The sequence below is a fragment of the Dermochelys coriacea genome, chromosome 2 (assembly GCF_009764565.3).
Source record: "Dermochelys coriacea isolate rDerCor1 chromosome 2, rDerCor1.pri.v4, whole genome shotgun sequence".
NCBI classification, from domain to species: Eukaryota; Metazoa; Chordata; order Testudines; family Dermochelyidae; genus Dermochelys; species Dermochelys coriacea.
In genome coordinates, this window is record NC_050069.1 from 37,373,704 (window position 1) to 37,389,600 (window position 15,897).

The 15,897-nt window shown below is 37.6% G+C and overlaps 1 protein-coding gene across 3 annotated transcripts in view; it reads right to left on the reverse strand.

Annotated features, from left to right (window-relative positions):
* The window catches only part of DCAF13 (DDB1 and CUL4 associated factor 13), a 44,337-nt gene that overhangs the window by 15,341 nt on the left and 13,099 nt on the right, over positions 1-15,897 (reverse strand). For 2 of the 3 annotated variants that reach the window (XM_038391773.2, XM_043507463.1), the window contains 4 exons: positions 14,114-14,191; positions 7,975-8,057; positions 4,490-4,654; positions 1,004-1,139 (listed from right to left, as the gene is read on the reverse strand). In XM_038391773.2, coding sequence (XP_038247701.1) covers positions 1,004-1,139; positions 4,490-4,654; positions 7,975-8,057; positions 14,114-14,191 — 462 coding nt within the window. The remainder of the gene's footprint in view (positions 1-1,003; positions 1,140-4,489; positions 4,655-7,974; positions 8,058-14,113; positions 14,192-15,897) is intronic. The other variant, XM_043507462.1, reaches the window with a different exon arrangement.

Here is a 15,897-nt window from a genome sequence, read left to right on the forward strand (position 1 = left end):
AGCAACTCCCAACCGCCCTACTGATATGCCTCCACTGATATGCTGAAGGGACTACTCCAAGAGATGGAGAAGGTAATTTCACTGTCCAAGCCCATTCAGAACTTGATCTTCTTACTAAGTCTGCTCAGGAGGGTACAAATTAGCACAAATCATATCATCAGATTTTACCCTTTACTGTATTATATAACTTGCACTGAGGTTAATAAAAAGTTTGTCTAGTTATGCTGGTATAAACTCCTAACAGACATGCTTAAATCAGTTCTAAGTCACACTTAAAATAGATATGTTTATTACACTGAACAGAATTACACACATCTATATTAGGGGTTCGCATTGACTAACTAGACAAATATTCAGTTATGCCAGAGCAAATCGTTCAGTATATGAGGATCTACCCCACTAGGAACTATACAAAGAGCACCAACTTATTTCAAACAGATCACAGAACAGTTTTTGGCAAATAATGACACTGCACTCTAATGGAGTTGCACTGGACATAGGTCATGCCAGAATGTGTATGCAGTGTTGTTGTAGCCATGCTTGTCCCATGATATTAGCAACAAGGTGGGTCAGGTAATATCTTTTATTGGACCAACTTCTGTTGGTGAGAGACAGACAGAATTTAATCTTTTGTCACTACCACTCAGGGCTGAATTCACACCTGCATCGTAGACGTGGAAGACTCAAATCCTATTCAGACTGGTACAAGCTGAACAGTATACTTTAACAAATATGACAAAAATACTTTACTGGGCAAAAATGCATGATTCTAATATTATAAACAATGGAGGTAGCACTAAAGGTTACAATGAGTGAAATATTTGCCAATACTGAGTATGGTGATTTGCATATTATCTCAAAATTTTCAAAATAAATTTTCAATTAAGTTTTCCTTTTAGAAAGTTCTGAATTTTTAAAAGTTTATTTTTAATTTTGGAAAAAATACTGTTTCATATCTTAATCTGTCTTGAGATAACTGGTGAAGCTAGCACAAAAATCTTACCACGCCTAGTTTTTCAGAAGCATTAGCTTTCCACAGACGAATGTTCATCTCATCTGAGCCACACAGAATGTACTTGTTGTCAGAGGTCCACTTGACAGTGATGACATGTTGCATTCGCTTTGTATGATATACCTCTCTAAAAGAAGCCGAAAGAATCATTAGAAAATGTGTTATAGTTACCTTCCTAATCATTGCTGCTTTTCACCTATCATGATGTTCTCTCTTTGAAGTCTGAATATTTGTTCTACAATAACCATAACTGATTAAAATGGTTTCGTTTACAGGGGAATAGTCTCCAAACTGATACATGGCAAGTTCTCCAATTAAATTCTGCCTAAAATATACTGACAAAACATTATCTAGATAATACTTAAAAAACAAAAAACAAAACAAAAAAAAACAAAAACCCAACCACCTCTCATCTTTTCCATGGCATCCAACTAGCAGAAAAATTGCTCTCCTTAGATTACCACAGTCAGTCATACAGACATACACTACCTACAAATCCTAGACAGCTATTTCTTTATAACAAATATTGTGAGTGAAATTTATAATGTCCTGAGTAAGCATTACAGATATGGGAATTGTAGAGCTAAACTTAGTCTGCCTGGCACCAATACTGTGAATGAGTGAGAAGATGTTTGAAACCTAAGAGCATCAATATGAATTTGGAGATGTGTCAGTTACTGTTCACTGCAATTTTCCTCCTTTACCCCCAGAAAAATAGCCTCCTCCTTTGTCAGTCAATGAGGAATTTGCAAACCATATGAGAAAACAGCTTAAAATAAAAATGCTTCTGCACACACTGGGGAGTGACCATTGTTGACAAACAGGTGAAGGATTTAGAACAGTCATGTTTAGAACAGCAATTGCAGAACCAAGAATATGCCTAGGTCATTTGACTTATTGCAGCATCCAATACACTGGATCAGGCTGCCACCATTAAAGTCCAAACTACTGGCCTTGTAAAACAAGTCAAGAATTATAAAGAGTTAGTTAGTATCATCTATCAGGGGTTACAACCTCACCTCGTGTAAACAGACATAGCTCCATAAACTTCCAAAGAAATACACCAATTTACATCAGCTTAGAATCTGGCCATAAATTCTGCCTTTTAATATCTGTGTACAATGGGAGTTGTGTGTACCTTTGAGGGCACGTGTTTTCAAGGCTGAACTTTGGAATACCAACGAGAGTGTTTACAGCTTCCTCATAACATGCAAGGTCTTCCACAAAGACTCCCCTCCCCACTTAGGGTATGTCTACACTATAAGTGAAAGTGTGATGGGGAGACAATCTATTGCTAGCTTTAATTTAGCTAGCAAAGGTAATAACTATAGTGTAGATGTGGCAGGACAGACTTCAGCGTAGGCTAGCAACCAGAGTATGTACACAGGCTCCCTGGCAGGCTTGTATTAGGCATCTAGCTGTGCTGAAGCCTGTTCTACCACATCTACCCTGTCACTGTTACCCATGCTCGCTAAATTAAAATCAGCACAGGTATGCCTGCTCATGCAATAGCCACACCTTCACTTGCACTATAGACATACCCAAAAAGGAACTTTCCCTCAACGTTCCCTCATACCCCAAGTAGGAATAATCAGGTCTGCGTCTTCCCTACAGTTTCAAATTTAAGCTTTCCTTAAAAACAAAGGGAACGAGTTCCTAACCCACCTGACTGAATAAAGTCTTCTGAATTAACTGTGACAAGATTGTGGTCCTGGTTTAAAGATTTTCTTAAGTCAAGTTATTCAGTTCTCAGAGCTACTAGTGCACCAGGGACAGACAGACAGACAAACACACTCCCCCAAATACATCTGGATACACAAGCGGATACCATCAGCTCAGACTTCTTTTTAGCAAGCTTCCTGGTAGTTTGCATTTACACTTTCCCTCTTCCCCCTTCAGCGCTACACAGTTCTACCTCTTTTCCCCTTCTATGGATCAAAAATATTTACAAAAAACAATTAAAATAGTTATCTGATCGACATAAAAGGAACAGCTATCACTTTGCTTAGCAATACAAAAATAAAAAATAGTCAAGGAACCACAGTGGGTATCTGCAACACAATTCCAGGATTGAAGGAAAACTAAAAGTTTTGTAGATCAATTATTAAGGACTCAGGAAAAAAAAAAGTTGGCCTTTAATAAGACAAAGGGGCACATGAACAGTTTGGAGAGTAGGCTAAGGAAGCTGTCAATAATAAAATGGACTCCACACAATCAGCTGGTCTGGTTAATATGCATTCCAACATCTTAGAGGAAATAATTAATAAACTTAAACCACTGGCAACTATTTTTGAGAAAAGGCATCTTTTAAGAAAAAGAGCAAGTCTTGCAAATGCTATTTGGCAAGTCTTCTAGTAAAATAAAGCAGCAAGAATAAAAAACTGGAAGAACCTACAACGGTAGAGAATAATGGAACCAGACACAACAAACAGTACAGGTTTATGGAGAACAAATAATGCCAGACAAACCTGATAACTCTTTGATTTTGATCAAATTGAAAAAATAATGAAAGGAGTGCACAGTCAATGAAATCTAAAATTTAGTTTAGTACTTAATATGCTTATGAAATCTTACATGAAAAAAATAATTCAAACTGTGGTGGATATAAACATTGTCACATGGATAAAACCCGGTTAGAGAAGCATGAACAAAAAGATAATAAGTGGAAATTAATTAGATCAGTGAAGTGTCCAGAATGTTTCCACAGGAATCTTTTACATCCTGTTGTATGTAATCATTCAAAAGGAGGAGAAAAAACAGCCCATAAAAAGACAAATGTTACAAAACTGTAGGTGTTGTAAACATCAGTGGTGACAGAGATATACAAAGGGACCTAAACAGATCAGAAATAAAGGCAGGAAATAAAATGAGATAAAATAGACAAATGCAAACTAATACATCTAGGAATAATAATTCAGAACTAATATTCAATCTAAGACATATTTGGAAAGCAATAGTGTCAAGAGAGGTCTGAGGTGACAGCAGAAATCAAAGGTGTGTTTGCAACAAGATATGTTGCTTGACAGGGAAGTAACATTCGGCTGCCTTCCCAAAGGACATCACATCATGAAACAAGGAGTGTATCTATCCCCTGTTCTATATGAAATGGTCCATGTTTCACTTAGACTACTACTTCTGTCCTTGGCATCTTAGTACCAGAAATATCAGTAAGAGGAGAAAAAAAAGATTCAACAGGCTAGAGAAATTTCATCCCTGGATTTCACTTATTATTTTCACTCAAAACTAGAACACAAAATTCACTGCTCATTAAATAAGAGTTTTACTCTAATATATTTAATAAAAATTTAGGCAGTGATTTAGTATTTACATTCATTCATATGATGAGACCCTATAGGCATGCAATGGGAATCTATTGATTATATAGGTTAATGAGAGAACTAAGCTTTTGGGGGGGGGGGGGAGACCTAAGAGATAGATTTGGAAAAAATAAAAATAAAAAAAAAAAAAATCACTGACCTGCTGTGACCTTTGTCTACAGGAAAAATGCGAATAGATTTATCAAAGCTTGCAGATACAAATTCTTTCCCAGTGGGGGAGTAATCCACATCAAGAACTGCAGACACATGATCTATGTGAACCATTACAGGTGACTCAAGAAAACGCATATCAAATGTATATAAGCTGTAAAAGAAATTTGCTAATTAAAAGAAGGCACCATGCTTTAAATACCATCTCATATAAACACTTATGTGAAAAAGATTAGTGCTTTTCAGATACCAATTTCCAAATGAACTGAATTATCAAATGCATGTTACATCACCACACATTTCTTTGAAGTACGTGATTATATGCACCCACAAAGCTCAGCTTTTAGATCCTAGGACCTAAAACTGTTTATTTCAAGTCAGACAACTGCTAATAAAGCATGAAAAGAATCGTAGGACTTGAAAAAAGGTACAGAACACATACTAGCTGGTAAGTTTAGCTGTATTGCTAGAGTTAGGATTCCTTCCCTGTTCCTACAGGAAAAGTGGGTCTCCATTACTCTTACTTCTCCCTCAGCCTGTTTTTGGTTCTCTGGCTCAACCTGCTTCATAAAAGCTACCACATCTTCCTCCTTCATTCTTCTCACCTCCAGCCTCAAATGTACCATCTACAACTGCCAAGTGTTTCTCAGATTCCATTTGGCACACCCTCTGCCCTGCCTGCCACCCTCTCTTCTCCGCTACACTGCCCTCATTAAAGTCAGGTCTACACTATAAACTTACATCAGTATAGCTAAATTACTCAGGGGTGTAAAAATCCAAACCCAAGCCACGGAGTTAATTCAACCTAACTTCCGGTGTGGACAGCGCTATGTCAATAGGAGGGCTTCTCCCATCAACATAGTTACTGCCTCTTGCAGAGGTGGATTAACTGCGCCAACAGGAGAAGCTCTCCTGTTGGTGTAGTAGCATCTTCACTGAAGGCAGGCCAGCCAACTCCACAGGTTCTCCCAGTAGGAGCTTACAGGGAAATACTTGCCTGCTTGGAGAATGGGGAAGGGAACCAATCTCCTACAGAATGCAGGACAATTAAAATGGCTGGACAATTAAAATTTATTAATTTATTTTAAATCAAAGAGCAGATATACTGTTCTGTTAAGTCTTTCTAAGCACATTATTTTGGATCATCACTGAAGCTACACTGATGTTTGGTGCTTGTGGACACCCTAGGCTTACAAAAATATGAGGAAAAGCCATTTAGTATTGAACTGGATTGGGGATGTGCATGCACGTAAAGTATCATAAAATTTTATTTTGTTTATTTTTTTAAGGGGGGGGGAAGTGTGGTTTATATGTTTTTTAAAATAAAATTGGATTGAGATTATCTTTTCCTAATGAATAAAATTGTTTATGGGAGAAGAATTTTTCAAACGTTTCAAAATTTTTCATTATTAGTGACAGTGAGGAAGGGTATTTGAAGAATGAAATGGTCTTTGAGGGCAAAGAAGAATGAAGTGCTTTGGAAAAGAGAAAGGAAACGCATTGGGGTTTCCCCCTGGGTCAAACTGTCTCTTTCCTCCCCAGTCACCAGGGAAAGTTCCCCAAAAGAGTGGACAAGTCGATTTTTTTTCCAAGCCCTATCTAAATGGATTCTGAGAAATTAGTAAGGGCTCGTCTACACATACAGTTATTCTGGAATAGCTACTGTACTTTAAATTCACACCCTACCTTAATCTAAATTAACTTTGTACCCAAGCCCTAAAAATGCTCTTTCAAATATAACAGACAGAACTCTTCACAGAGAGAACCTGACACTGACACATACCAATCTATAACAAACAACTGGATTATTAATGTGCACAGTGCCAGCATTCAAGAGCTTTATAGATACAGAACATGTATTGTGGCTAATATTAAGCTATGATCTTCACTCTCTCCACCATAGATGGATAGATAGTTGGAATTAATTTGATGCATAGTCTTTTTTCCTACATGCTTTTTCCTTCTGAATTCTCCCACTCGCACCTGCTACTCCACCGTTTTTAATTAACTAATGCTTGTACAATGTGTTGAAGATATACGACAGTACACATCCGATGAATGCATCCGATGAAGTGAGCTGTAGCTCACGAAAGCTTATGTTCTAATAAATTTGTTAGTCTCTAAGGTGCCACAAGTACTCCTTTTCTTTTTGCGAATACAGACTAACACGGCTGCTACTCTGAAACCTGACAGTACACAAGTATTGTTACTTTTTTTTAAATTGTATTTTTTTAAAACACAAATTAGAGGAATTAATAGTGGTTGCCAACTTCATAAAGTTTTGATCACTACAAGCTATGAGTTGTACTAAACTGCTTAGGAGACTTTACTTTTCCCATCACGCAAATAAGGAGTAAACAGAGCATCCAGTGTATTCCCCTTTTCAACGACAAAGCCAGTTACCAGTTCTTTGGAAGAGTATCCTCAAGAAGAGTCACTATATTAATGTATTATAGAAGGAAGCGGTGATCTCTGTTTTTGGACCACTGGCTCCTTGGAAAGAAAGGTATGAAGTGTACCTGAGTGCTTCTGGGTTTAAACACCATTAGAGAGAGAGAAGGCTTTTTTCCAACATTAGGTTGACTGTTCAAGTGGTCAATACCATCCCCCCACCCACCCCCCAAAAAAAGTGCTTTAAGTGACAGGAAGAGCTAGCAAAGGTTAAGTACTAAAACCTTTTGTAGGAAAAAAAAAAAAAGAATCAAGTGGCTTTTTTTTTTTTTTTTTTTAAAAAAAGAAACGTTCATGCCAAAATAGCTGATTAGCACATTATGCCAGGATTCATGATAGCTGGCAAGTAAATAAGCACTTTTATTGCTCTGGTGGCTGGATCAATGGTGTTTAATTTCCAAGTGCCATTGTAGGTTACACTTACTTTTCACTTTTTCTCATTGTGAGCTAAAAGATGACCGAAGAGCTGTCATCTTATATTCTCATTTCCTCCTCCTACAGAAATAGTTACTCTGATTTTGATGATTATGCATAACTTTCAGTGCAGATAAGTGACAAGCATATCAAGGACAGATAGACCTTGTAAATATATGAACAGCAGATTTAGTTTGAGAAAGCTAGTTGGGAGTACAACAGTAGCTGGTCGGTATATAGTACTACAGCCCTCCTTAGTAGCACTATCTTTGGTCTTGCAAAGGTCATGAGATTTTTCAAACACTCTCCTTGACTTTAAGGCCAAAGAAAGACTGCTTCACTCGGCCCTTAGAGAACAAAACGGTGGCTAATTTTTAGTAAAAGACAATGCATTAATTCCAGCTATTGATTCATGTGGAAAGAGTGGTATGCTACTTAATACAAGTTTTATATCCAACAAACCTAGGATTTTCTAATTAGTCACTTACTTAAGTGACTCAAATATAAAATGTGAAGTGATTTTATAAAAATACTGTAGAATAAGGATGAATTAATAAGATTTAGGTAAGTAAACTAACAGGGATCACCAAAAAGCGATAGCATGCTTACTTGTGGTCCTCATTTGCTGAAGTGAAAATAAAAGCTTCCATGGGGTTCCAACAGAGCGTATTTGTCCTCATGTCCAAGATAACCTGAGAAAAATTACATACAACTACATTGTTATAAGTAATAAATAGTGGCCATTCTCCACACACACACACACACACACACACACACACACACACACACACGCACCCCAAATCTCCCAACACCTCCAGGAAGCAGGTAAACAACTCCATTCTACAGATGCAGAAACTGAGGCAGAAGGATGAAGTGGCATACCCAAGGCCACAGAGCATTTCAGTGGCAGTGCAAGGATAAGGACTCAGGATTTCCTGTCCCAAATTATGAGGTCTTTCCTTCAGATTATGCTGCAATTAAGTTCTCTGTAGAGACATGTCATATAACAAGGGCTTTATGCCATGCCATGCTGCCCTTTACCCAGGAAATACCATTCCTGAGCTGGTCCACCAAACTACTTTTACATCTCCCCTGAAGGTCCATTTCTTCCATAATACCAACAGGAACCTTTCAAATCTATTTATCTATTTGATATATTTATTTCTTTAAAAGACATCTTTGATGGATGATGCAATGGATTAGTCTTTGCTAAGTAACCACATAAAATTAATACTGCTCCTGTCCTTTCTGCAACTACTCCCCACCCCAGCTGTTGCTATCTTCTTACTATGTCAGAAATTATTGTTTATTAATTCCTCAGGCCAAGATGACATCTTGTCTGCTTTGAGAAGTGCCTAACAGTTTTTGGGTGGGTGTAGTTAGTATATCACCATAGATATACTAAGGGCTTGTCTACACTTCCACGCAAGGTCAATCTAAGATACGCAACTTCAGCTACGCGAATAGTGTAGCTGAAGTCAATGTACTTAGATCTACTTACCACGGTGTCTTCACTGCAGTATATCGACAGCAGACGCTCTTCCATCGACTCCACTTGCGCTCCTTGTTCTGCTGGTGTACCAGAGTCGACGGAAGAATGCTCAGCGGTTGATTTATCACGTCAATACTAGACGCAATAAATTGACCTCCCGCTGGATTGATTGCTGCCCACCAATCCAGTGGGTAGTGTAGACAAGCCCTAAGTAAAAATGGTACCTGTACCACTGGCAGTACATTGCTTCACGAGTCAGGAATTTTGCATCCTGAACTTGTGAAAACCAGATGGCCACAGAAAAAACCAGCTTCATCTTAAAGTAGTCGAGATGGAGCTGACAACTACCCTAGTAAGACAATCCACACATTTTGCTGATAGTCGATTAGATGAAAGGTATTAGAAAGCCATATGTTCTATTCTCCCACCCTGAAGTGGAGTCCTGTAATTGTAATGACAGCTGGGGAATTGTTGGGGGAGGAGAAAAAAAAATCATTGTCATCTATTAACAGAGTAGCTCTGGTCTCTCCTGAGGCGTGGAGGAGCTTCCAACCACCATATCAAGAGAGTTATTTGCACACAGTGATTCTTCCTGCCACATATTAGATGGATAACGACACAGAAGTTATTAATAAGTGAGCAATTCAAACAGAATGTCCACAACTCAGTAGGTCAACTCTAATCCTAACCAAAGTTTTGTATTTAATCTTTATTCTACTCAACTCTCTCTCTCAGCTTATTATACATGGATGAAAATTTAATTTTAAACTAGTTAACAGTAAGTGAACACTGCACAAAAGATCCCTCCCCCCCCACACACACACTCTCTTGCTGGTAATAGCTCATCTTAATCAATCACTCTTGTTACAGTGTGTATGGTAACACCCATTGTTTCATGTTCTCTGTGTATATAAATCTCCCCACTGTATTTTCCACTGAATGCATCTGATGAAGTGAGCTGTAGCTCACAAAAGCTTATGCTCAAATAAATTTGTTAGTCTCTAAGGTGCCACAAGTCCTCCTTTTCTTTTATTTGGTATTACTGGTGAATCAGAAGTGGCTAAGCATTTGTTGGTTTTGATTTGGGTCTTAGTATGGGTAGCTCCCACTCAAAAGAGCCAGTTTTGGTCAAAGTCCTTGCCTTCACCTCTTGTTTCATAGTATCTCTTTTCCAACTGAATGATGTCTAGTATATCTTGAATCCATTGTTTCACACATGGACTCATTCTACATTTTTCAAGTAAAAACACCAACTGAACCAATAATGTTACCATACATATCTAATATTATGCCTGACAGCAGTTGTAGAAATCTGCATGGGGCTTGAAGAGATTTGAGTTACTGTGTGTGTGATTTTTTACACAGCCACTACAGCAACTTTTAAATTTCTAACAGAGACCACTTCATGATCTCTATTTTTAAATTATAGAAATGTCCAGACATTTAATGAGGAAAACTTTTTACTAGGGCAAATTTCAGGTAAGAAGTCCTTGGGGACACTGGTTTTGTTTGTTTATTTTTAAACCATGAACACTTGCTAGAGGTTTCCTATGTGAAGAGTTAATAAGGAGACCTGCAAATTAAAAGCAGCACAAACACACATTGTCCATGTATAGTGAGATTTTACTAATCTCTCCCACTTTAGTATGTATTGAGTTTTTGACCCATTTGATCAGCTAAGGCTTTTATTAATATTGCAAACAATGGGAACACCATTTTGGTCCTCTAGGCAGTTCAAATAGAGGGGAATTTTTAATACTAACTCTTTACTTCAATGATTTCTTATGTCAGTGAATCCCACAGATTCTATGAATGACTACCTTTTTAGTTTTAAGTTGGTTATTGTTTCATGTTCTCTGTGTATATAAATCTCCCCACTGTATTTTCCACCGAATGCATCCAATGAAGTGAGCTGTAGCTCACAAAAGCTTATGCTCAAATAAATTTGTTAGTCTCTAAGGTGCCACAAGTACTCCTTTTCTTTTTTGCGAATACAGACCAACAAGGCTGCTACTCTGAAACCTTTAATTTCACTGAATGTCTTCCTGTTCTTGAATTATGGGTGCTCCCATTTACCTTTTCTATCTTCTCTACCCCACTCATTTTTTTACACATTTAAAATGGTCCCAATCTTTTCACATGGAAGGTTTTCCATGCCTGTAGTCCTTTCCATCACCATTTCTGAATTTGTTCTGCTTGTGCCATATGTGTTTTCAGGTGGGGGGACCAGAACTGATCAGAGTATTCCAATTAGGCGTTCTACTGACTTATATAATGGCATTAATACTTTCAATGTTGTTTTCTATCCCATTTGTTAAACACCATAACACTGTTTGCTTTTTTTTTTAAATTAAATTAACTACCACAAATTGAGCAAATGGTTTCCTCAAGCTGTCTGTAATGACCCTTAGGACTACTCCACTGCAAGTGATCACAGTTCATTTAGAGCCCAGGAATATTCATGTGTAGTTCAAGTAATACCTTCCAGTATAGATTACCTTGCATTAGTCAACTTGGAATTGCGTCTGCCATAATGCTGCCCATTTATCTTAAATTTGTTAAGTCCCTATGAAGTTTTTTGCAGTCTTTAATGGCCTTGACTATCCTAAATAATGGTGTCATCTGCAAGTTTTATCATCTAACAGTTTGATTTCTCCCCCATAATAAATATCTTTTCAATTATGTTGGCTAATATTTTTATGTTTATCTTTAGTACAGACTCTATAGAGGTTATAGAATTAATTTTTTTATATTTATAGGGTTTGCATTAAATTATGTGCCACATATAACAATTGTGGAATGGAATGCAAGTGGAAAAAGTAATGATAATGTATATACCAAGAATTGTCAAAATTAATGTACACACTTAAATAGAACATTTTGCACTAGATAGAAGAAAAACAAAGGGCTTTATTTTGCACACCTGCAATTCCCTCCTGCATACTGCCATGGTATCTCATCTCCTAAATTAAAGCTAGTACATCTGAAAGGAAAGAGATCTGTGCTCTTTTTTTAGCGAGTCATTAGCTATGTGAAGGTCTGCGATTAGGGTGATTGCACATAAGCTTTTATAAATACTGCAGAACCATTGTTTAATAATAGTGTGATTGATGGTTATCAGTTTTAATTAAGTGATAAATCTTGCATCTTTGTCTGATGATCAGGCCAGGAGTTTTCCATTCTCGTCACCCATTCACAGCCACTTTGTTTTAAACGTAGCACAGATTTTTCTACTGATTATTTCTCTTTTAAAAATAAATCTTTTTCAAAGACTTCCAAATAGACTTCCATTGTATCATCAGTGTACCATTTACCATTCTTCAGCAGCAGTACTTCTAGTTTTGAATTCTTCTTTTTTTTGTTTTTAAACTGCTTTTCTATAAGAAAACAGCACCTCATTACAGGTTTCAGAGTAGCAGCCGTGTTAGTCTGTATTCGCAAAAAGAAAAGGAGTACTTGTGGCACCTTAGAGACTAACAAATTTATTTGAGCATAAGCTTTCGTGAGCTACAGCTCACTTCATGAGCAACAAAGAACAACAGCTCTTCAATGCAGAAGTGCATAGAACAGCGAGAAAATTGTTGAATGGGGATTCCTACATCTCCACACAGCCTACGTTCCTAACTTTGACAGGCTCCTTTAAACTACATGGAAGTCTATTTTCACATTTATTTGTGTGTTATGGCTAGCACATCATCACCAATGAGAGATTTTGTGCGCCAAATTCTGCCCTCAACTATAAGTGATAAGTGAAACAGAGGAGAATCCAGCTCACTCACTCAGTTACATTAGTAATCCTACCAGAACTAAGAACTTATTTTAAGTATGAAAAATAAACAATAATGATGGCTTGGAATAGAGTGAATGCAGAGCTATAGTTGCCTCCCATTGAAAGCACTTTCTCACATACTAAAAATCTTGAAGTATTTCCATTCTCTTACAAGAGACCTATGCTGCTGTCAGGATTTTTTAAAATTTATTAATTTATTTTAAATCAAAGAGCAGATATACTGTTCTGTTAAGTCTTTCTAAGCACATTATTTTGGATCATCACTGAGGCTACACTGATGTTTGGTGCTTGTTTCCCCACACAAGGCTCCCACTCACATCAAAGACAGATTTTTTTGTGTGGGGACAGACTGCATAATACACCATAGGGACTCTCAGTGCATAACAAAGAGCCAGAACACTGCATTCCCATAGAAGCAAAAATGTCATCAAGCTGAGTCAGTCCTTGAACCCAGTAACCACATTATCTGTTCATAAATACACAACTGTGAATTATCTTACATTTAATGGTTTGCCTAAAATGTTTTTGTAAAGACAAGTGACAACTCACATGTTGTGTATAATAATTTATATAAATATAAATGTTATTCGACAAAATATTTATTCAGTTTTAACTAGAAATTTATTGATCACACCATTTAACTCAAGCAAGCTCAAGAAAAACTTGTTATTTCCATTTGTAAATATGTGTAAGCTCAATTTTTCAGCACAGCCTAAACTGGAACTCCTTTTTTGAGAGTGACAGTCTTTTAAGAGTTAAAAAAAAAAAAAATTACTTTGCCTCCCCCTCTGGCAAGAAAAAACATCACACGTGTAGGAACACTACATTAAATTAACATAACTAAAGGCTTGTCTACATTACTGTGCAGGGTCAATCTAAGATACGCAACTTCAGCTATGTGATAGCATAGCTGAAGTCGACGTACTTAGATTTACTTACCGCGGAGTCTTCACTGCGGTAAGTCAACAGCTGATGCTCTCCCATCGACTCCGCTGGCTCTTCTCGTTCTGGTGGAGTACCGGTGTCGACTGGAGAGCACTCAGCGGTCAATTTATCGTATCTATACTAGACACGATAAATCGACCCCCGGCTGGATCCATCTCTGCCCATCTATCTTGCGGATAGTGTAGACAAGCCTTAAGACTCTTATGTCCAGTCTGACACACTTTTACAATGAATTAGAGAGAGTGTGACAGCCAATTTGATATGAAAAGAGGGCCCTTTTTAAACCCTTTGCATGGCTTAAATCATAAAAATTCACACCCCAGATTAGGTTAAATTAAAGAAATGACACTCACAGAACTCCCACTTGGTCCAAAATCCCCAATGCTTACTGTGTCAGGGACTAACTTTAAACTGTCTGGGGCCTCTCCATACTAACATGCTACTTAAGTCTTTCTGTATTACCAAAACTGCTATCAACATTTTATGAACAAATCATTAAAACAGCAAGAAAACAAAGTTACCTTCTTTAATGGAGTTGATTGCCTCATGTCATACAGCACAATATTTCTGTCTGAAGCACAGCTTCCCAAAAGATACATCTAAAAAATAATCATGCCATTATATCAGGTACCACCTTCTAAACTTATGAAAACAAAACAAAAAAAAACCAGGACACTGAGTATCGTATATACTTGTTCATTAGCCCGTTCGTTTATAAGCCTCCCAAGATAGATAGGTAAAAATAGTAAAAACTGTATGACCCTTTCATAAGCCGACCCTATATTTCAGGCGAATATTTTAAGACTTTTTGAAGTCTCGTATTGTTCTAAGTTACTTGTTTTAAATATCCATTTACTGATTTTAAATATTGACTGTAATTTTGAAGGTGAATACAGATTTGTTCAGTTATTATAACTGAAACAGGTTTTTGTTAGATTACGTTCAAATAATTACATTCAAATAATTCTAGCAAAACTTTTGAGTGTTTCTTGTAATGCCAGCTTTTAAAATATAGCAAGGGTTGGCAAATTTTGGCTCCCGGCCCATCAGGGTAAGCTGCTGGTGGGTCGGGACGTTTTGTTTACCTGGAGCGTTGACAGACGCCCCAAGCTCTGGATGGATGCAGTACTCCCCAAGTAAACAAAACGTCCCAACCCACCAGTGGCTTACCCTGACGGGCCGGGAGCCAAAGTTTGCTAACCCTTGCTATATTTTAAAAGCTGGCGTTACAAGAAACGCTCAAAAGTTTTGCTAGAATTATTTGAATGTAATTATTTGAACGTAATCTAACAAATACCATTCACCTTCAAAATTACAGTCAATATTTAAAATCAGTAAATGGATATTTAAAACAAGTAACTTAGAACAATGAGATCAAAAAAGTCTTAAAATGCTTCAAAGTCTGAATCAGTCTCCAATTCACCAGTTAATTAAACTTGGCTTCAGTCACAGCTGCACCTGCATCATCATCATCATCGTAAATGTCGGTAGTGTCGTCCTCAGACTCAGATTCCTTCTCATCATCAGCCTCTGTTGTGTCATCATCAAATATGGCATCATCTTCTGACCCGTTGAGTGCATTGCTGATACAGCATTTCCTGAATGATTTTTCTATCATTTCCAAGGGAATGAACACCCACGCATCCTTGATCCACTGGGTGACCAGACTGATTTCGAGCTTCATAAGATTCCTGCCTTTTGTCAACTTCACCATGCCTGAGCATATCCATTCAGACCACATTTTCCATAGCCTGTCTTTAAAGAGTTTGTTCACGCAGATATAAAATGGTTGTAGAACTGAAGTTAAGCCTCCAGGTATTACAGCCAAAGTAGTTTTCATATTTTTGGCCACATTTTTCACCTCATAGAATAGAATCATAGAATATCAGGGTTGGAAGGAACCTCAGGAGGTCATCTAGTCCGACCCCCTGCTCAAAGCAGGACCAATCCCCAACTAAATCATCCGAGCCAGGGCTTTGTCAAGCCTGACCTTAAAAACTTCGAAGGAAGGAGATTCCACCACCTCCCTAGGTAACGCATTCCAGTGTTTCACCACCCTCCTAGTGAAAAAGTTTTTCCTAATATCCAACCTAAACCTCCCCAACTGCAACTTGAGACCATTACTCCTTGTTCTGTCATCTGCTACCACTGAGAGCAGTCTAGATCCATCTTCTTTGGAACCCCCTTTCAGGTAGTTGAAAGCAGCTATCAAATCCCCCCTCATTCTTCTCTTCCGCAGACTAAACAATCCTCGTTCCCTCAGCCTCTCCTCATAAGTCATGTGTTCCAGTCCCCTAAATCATTT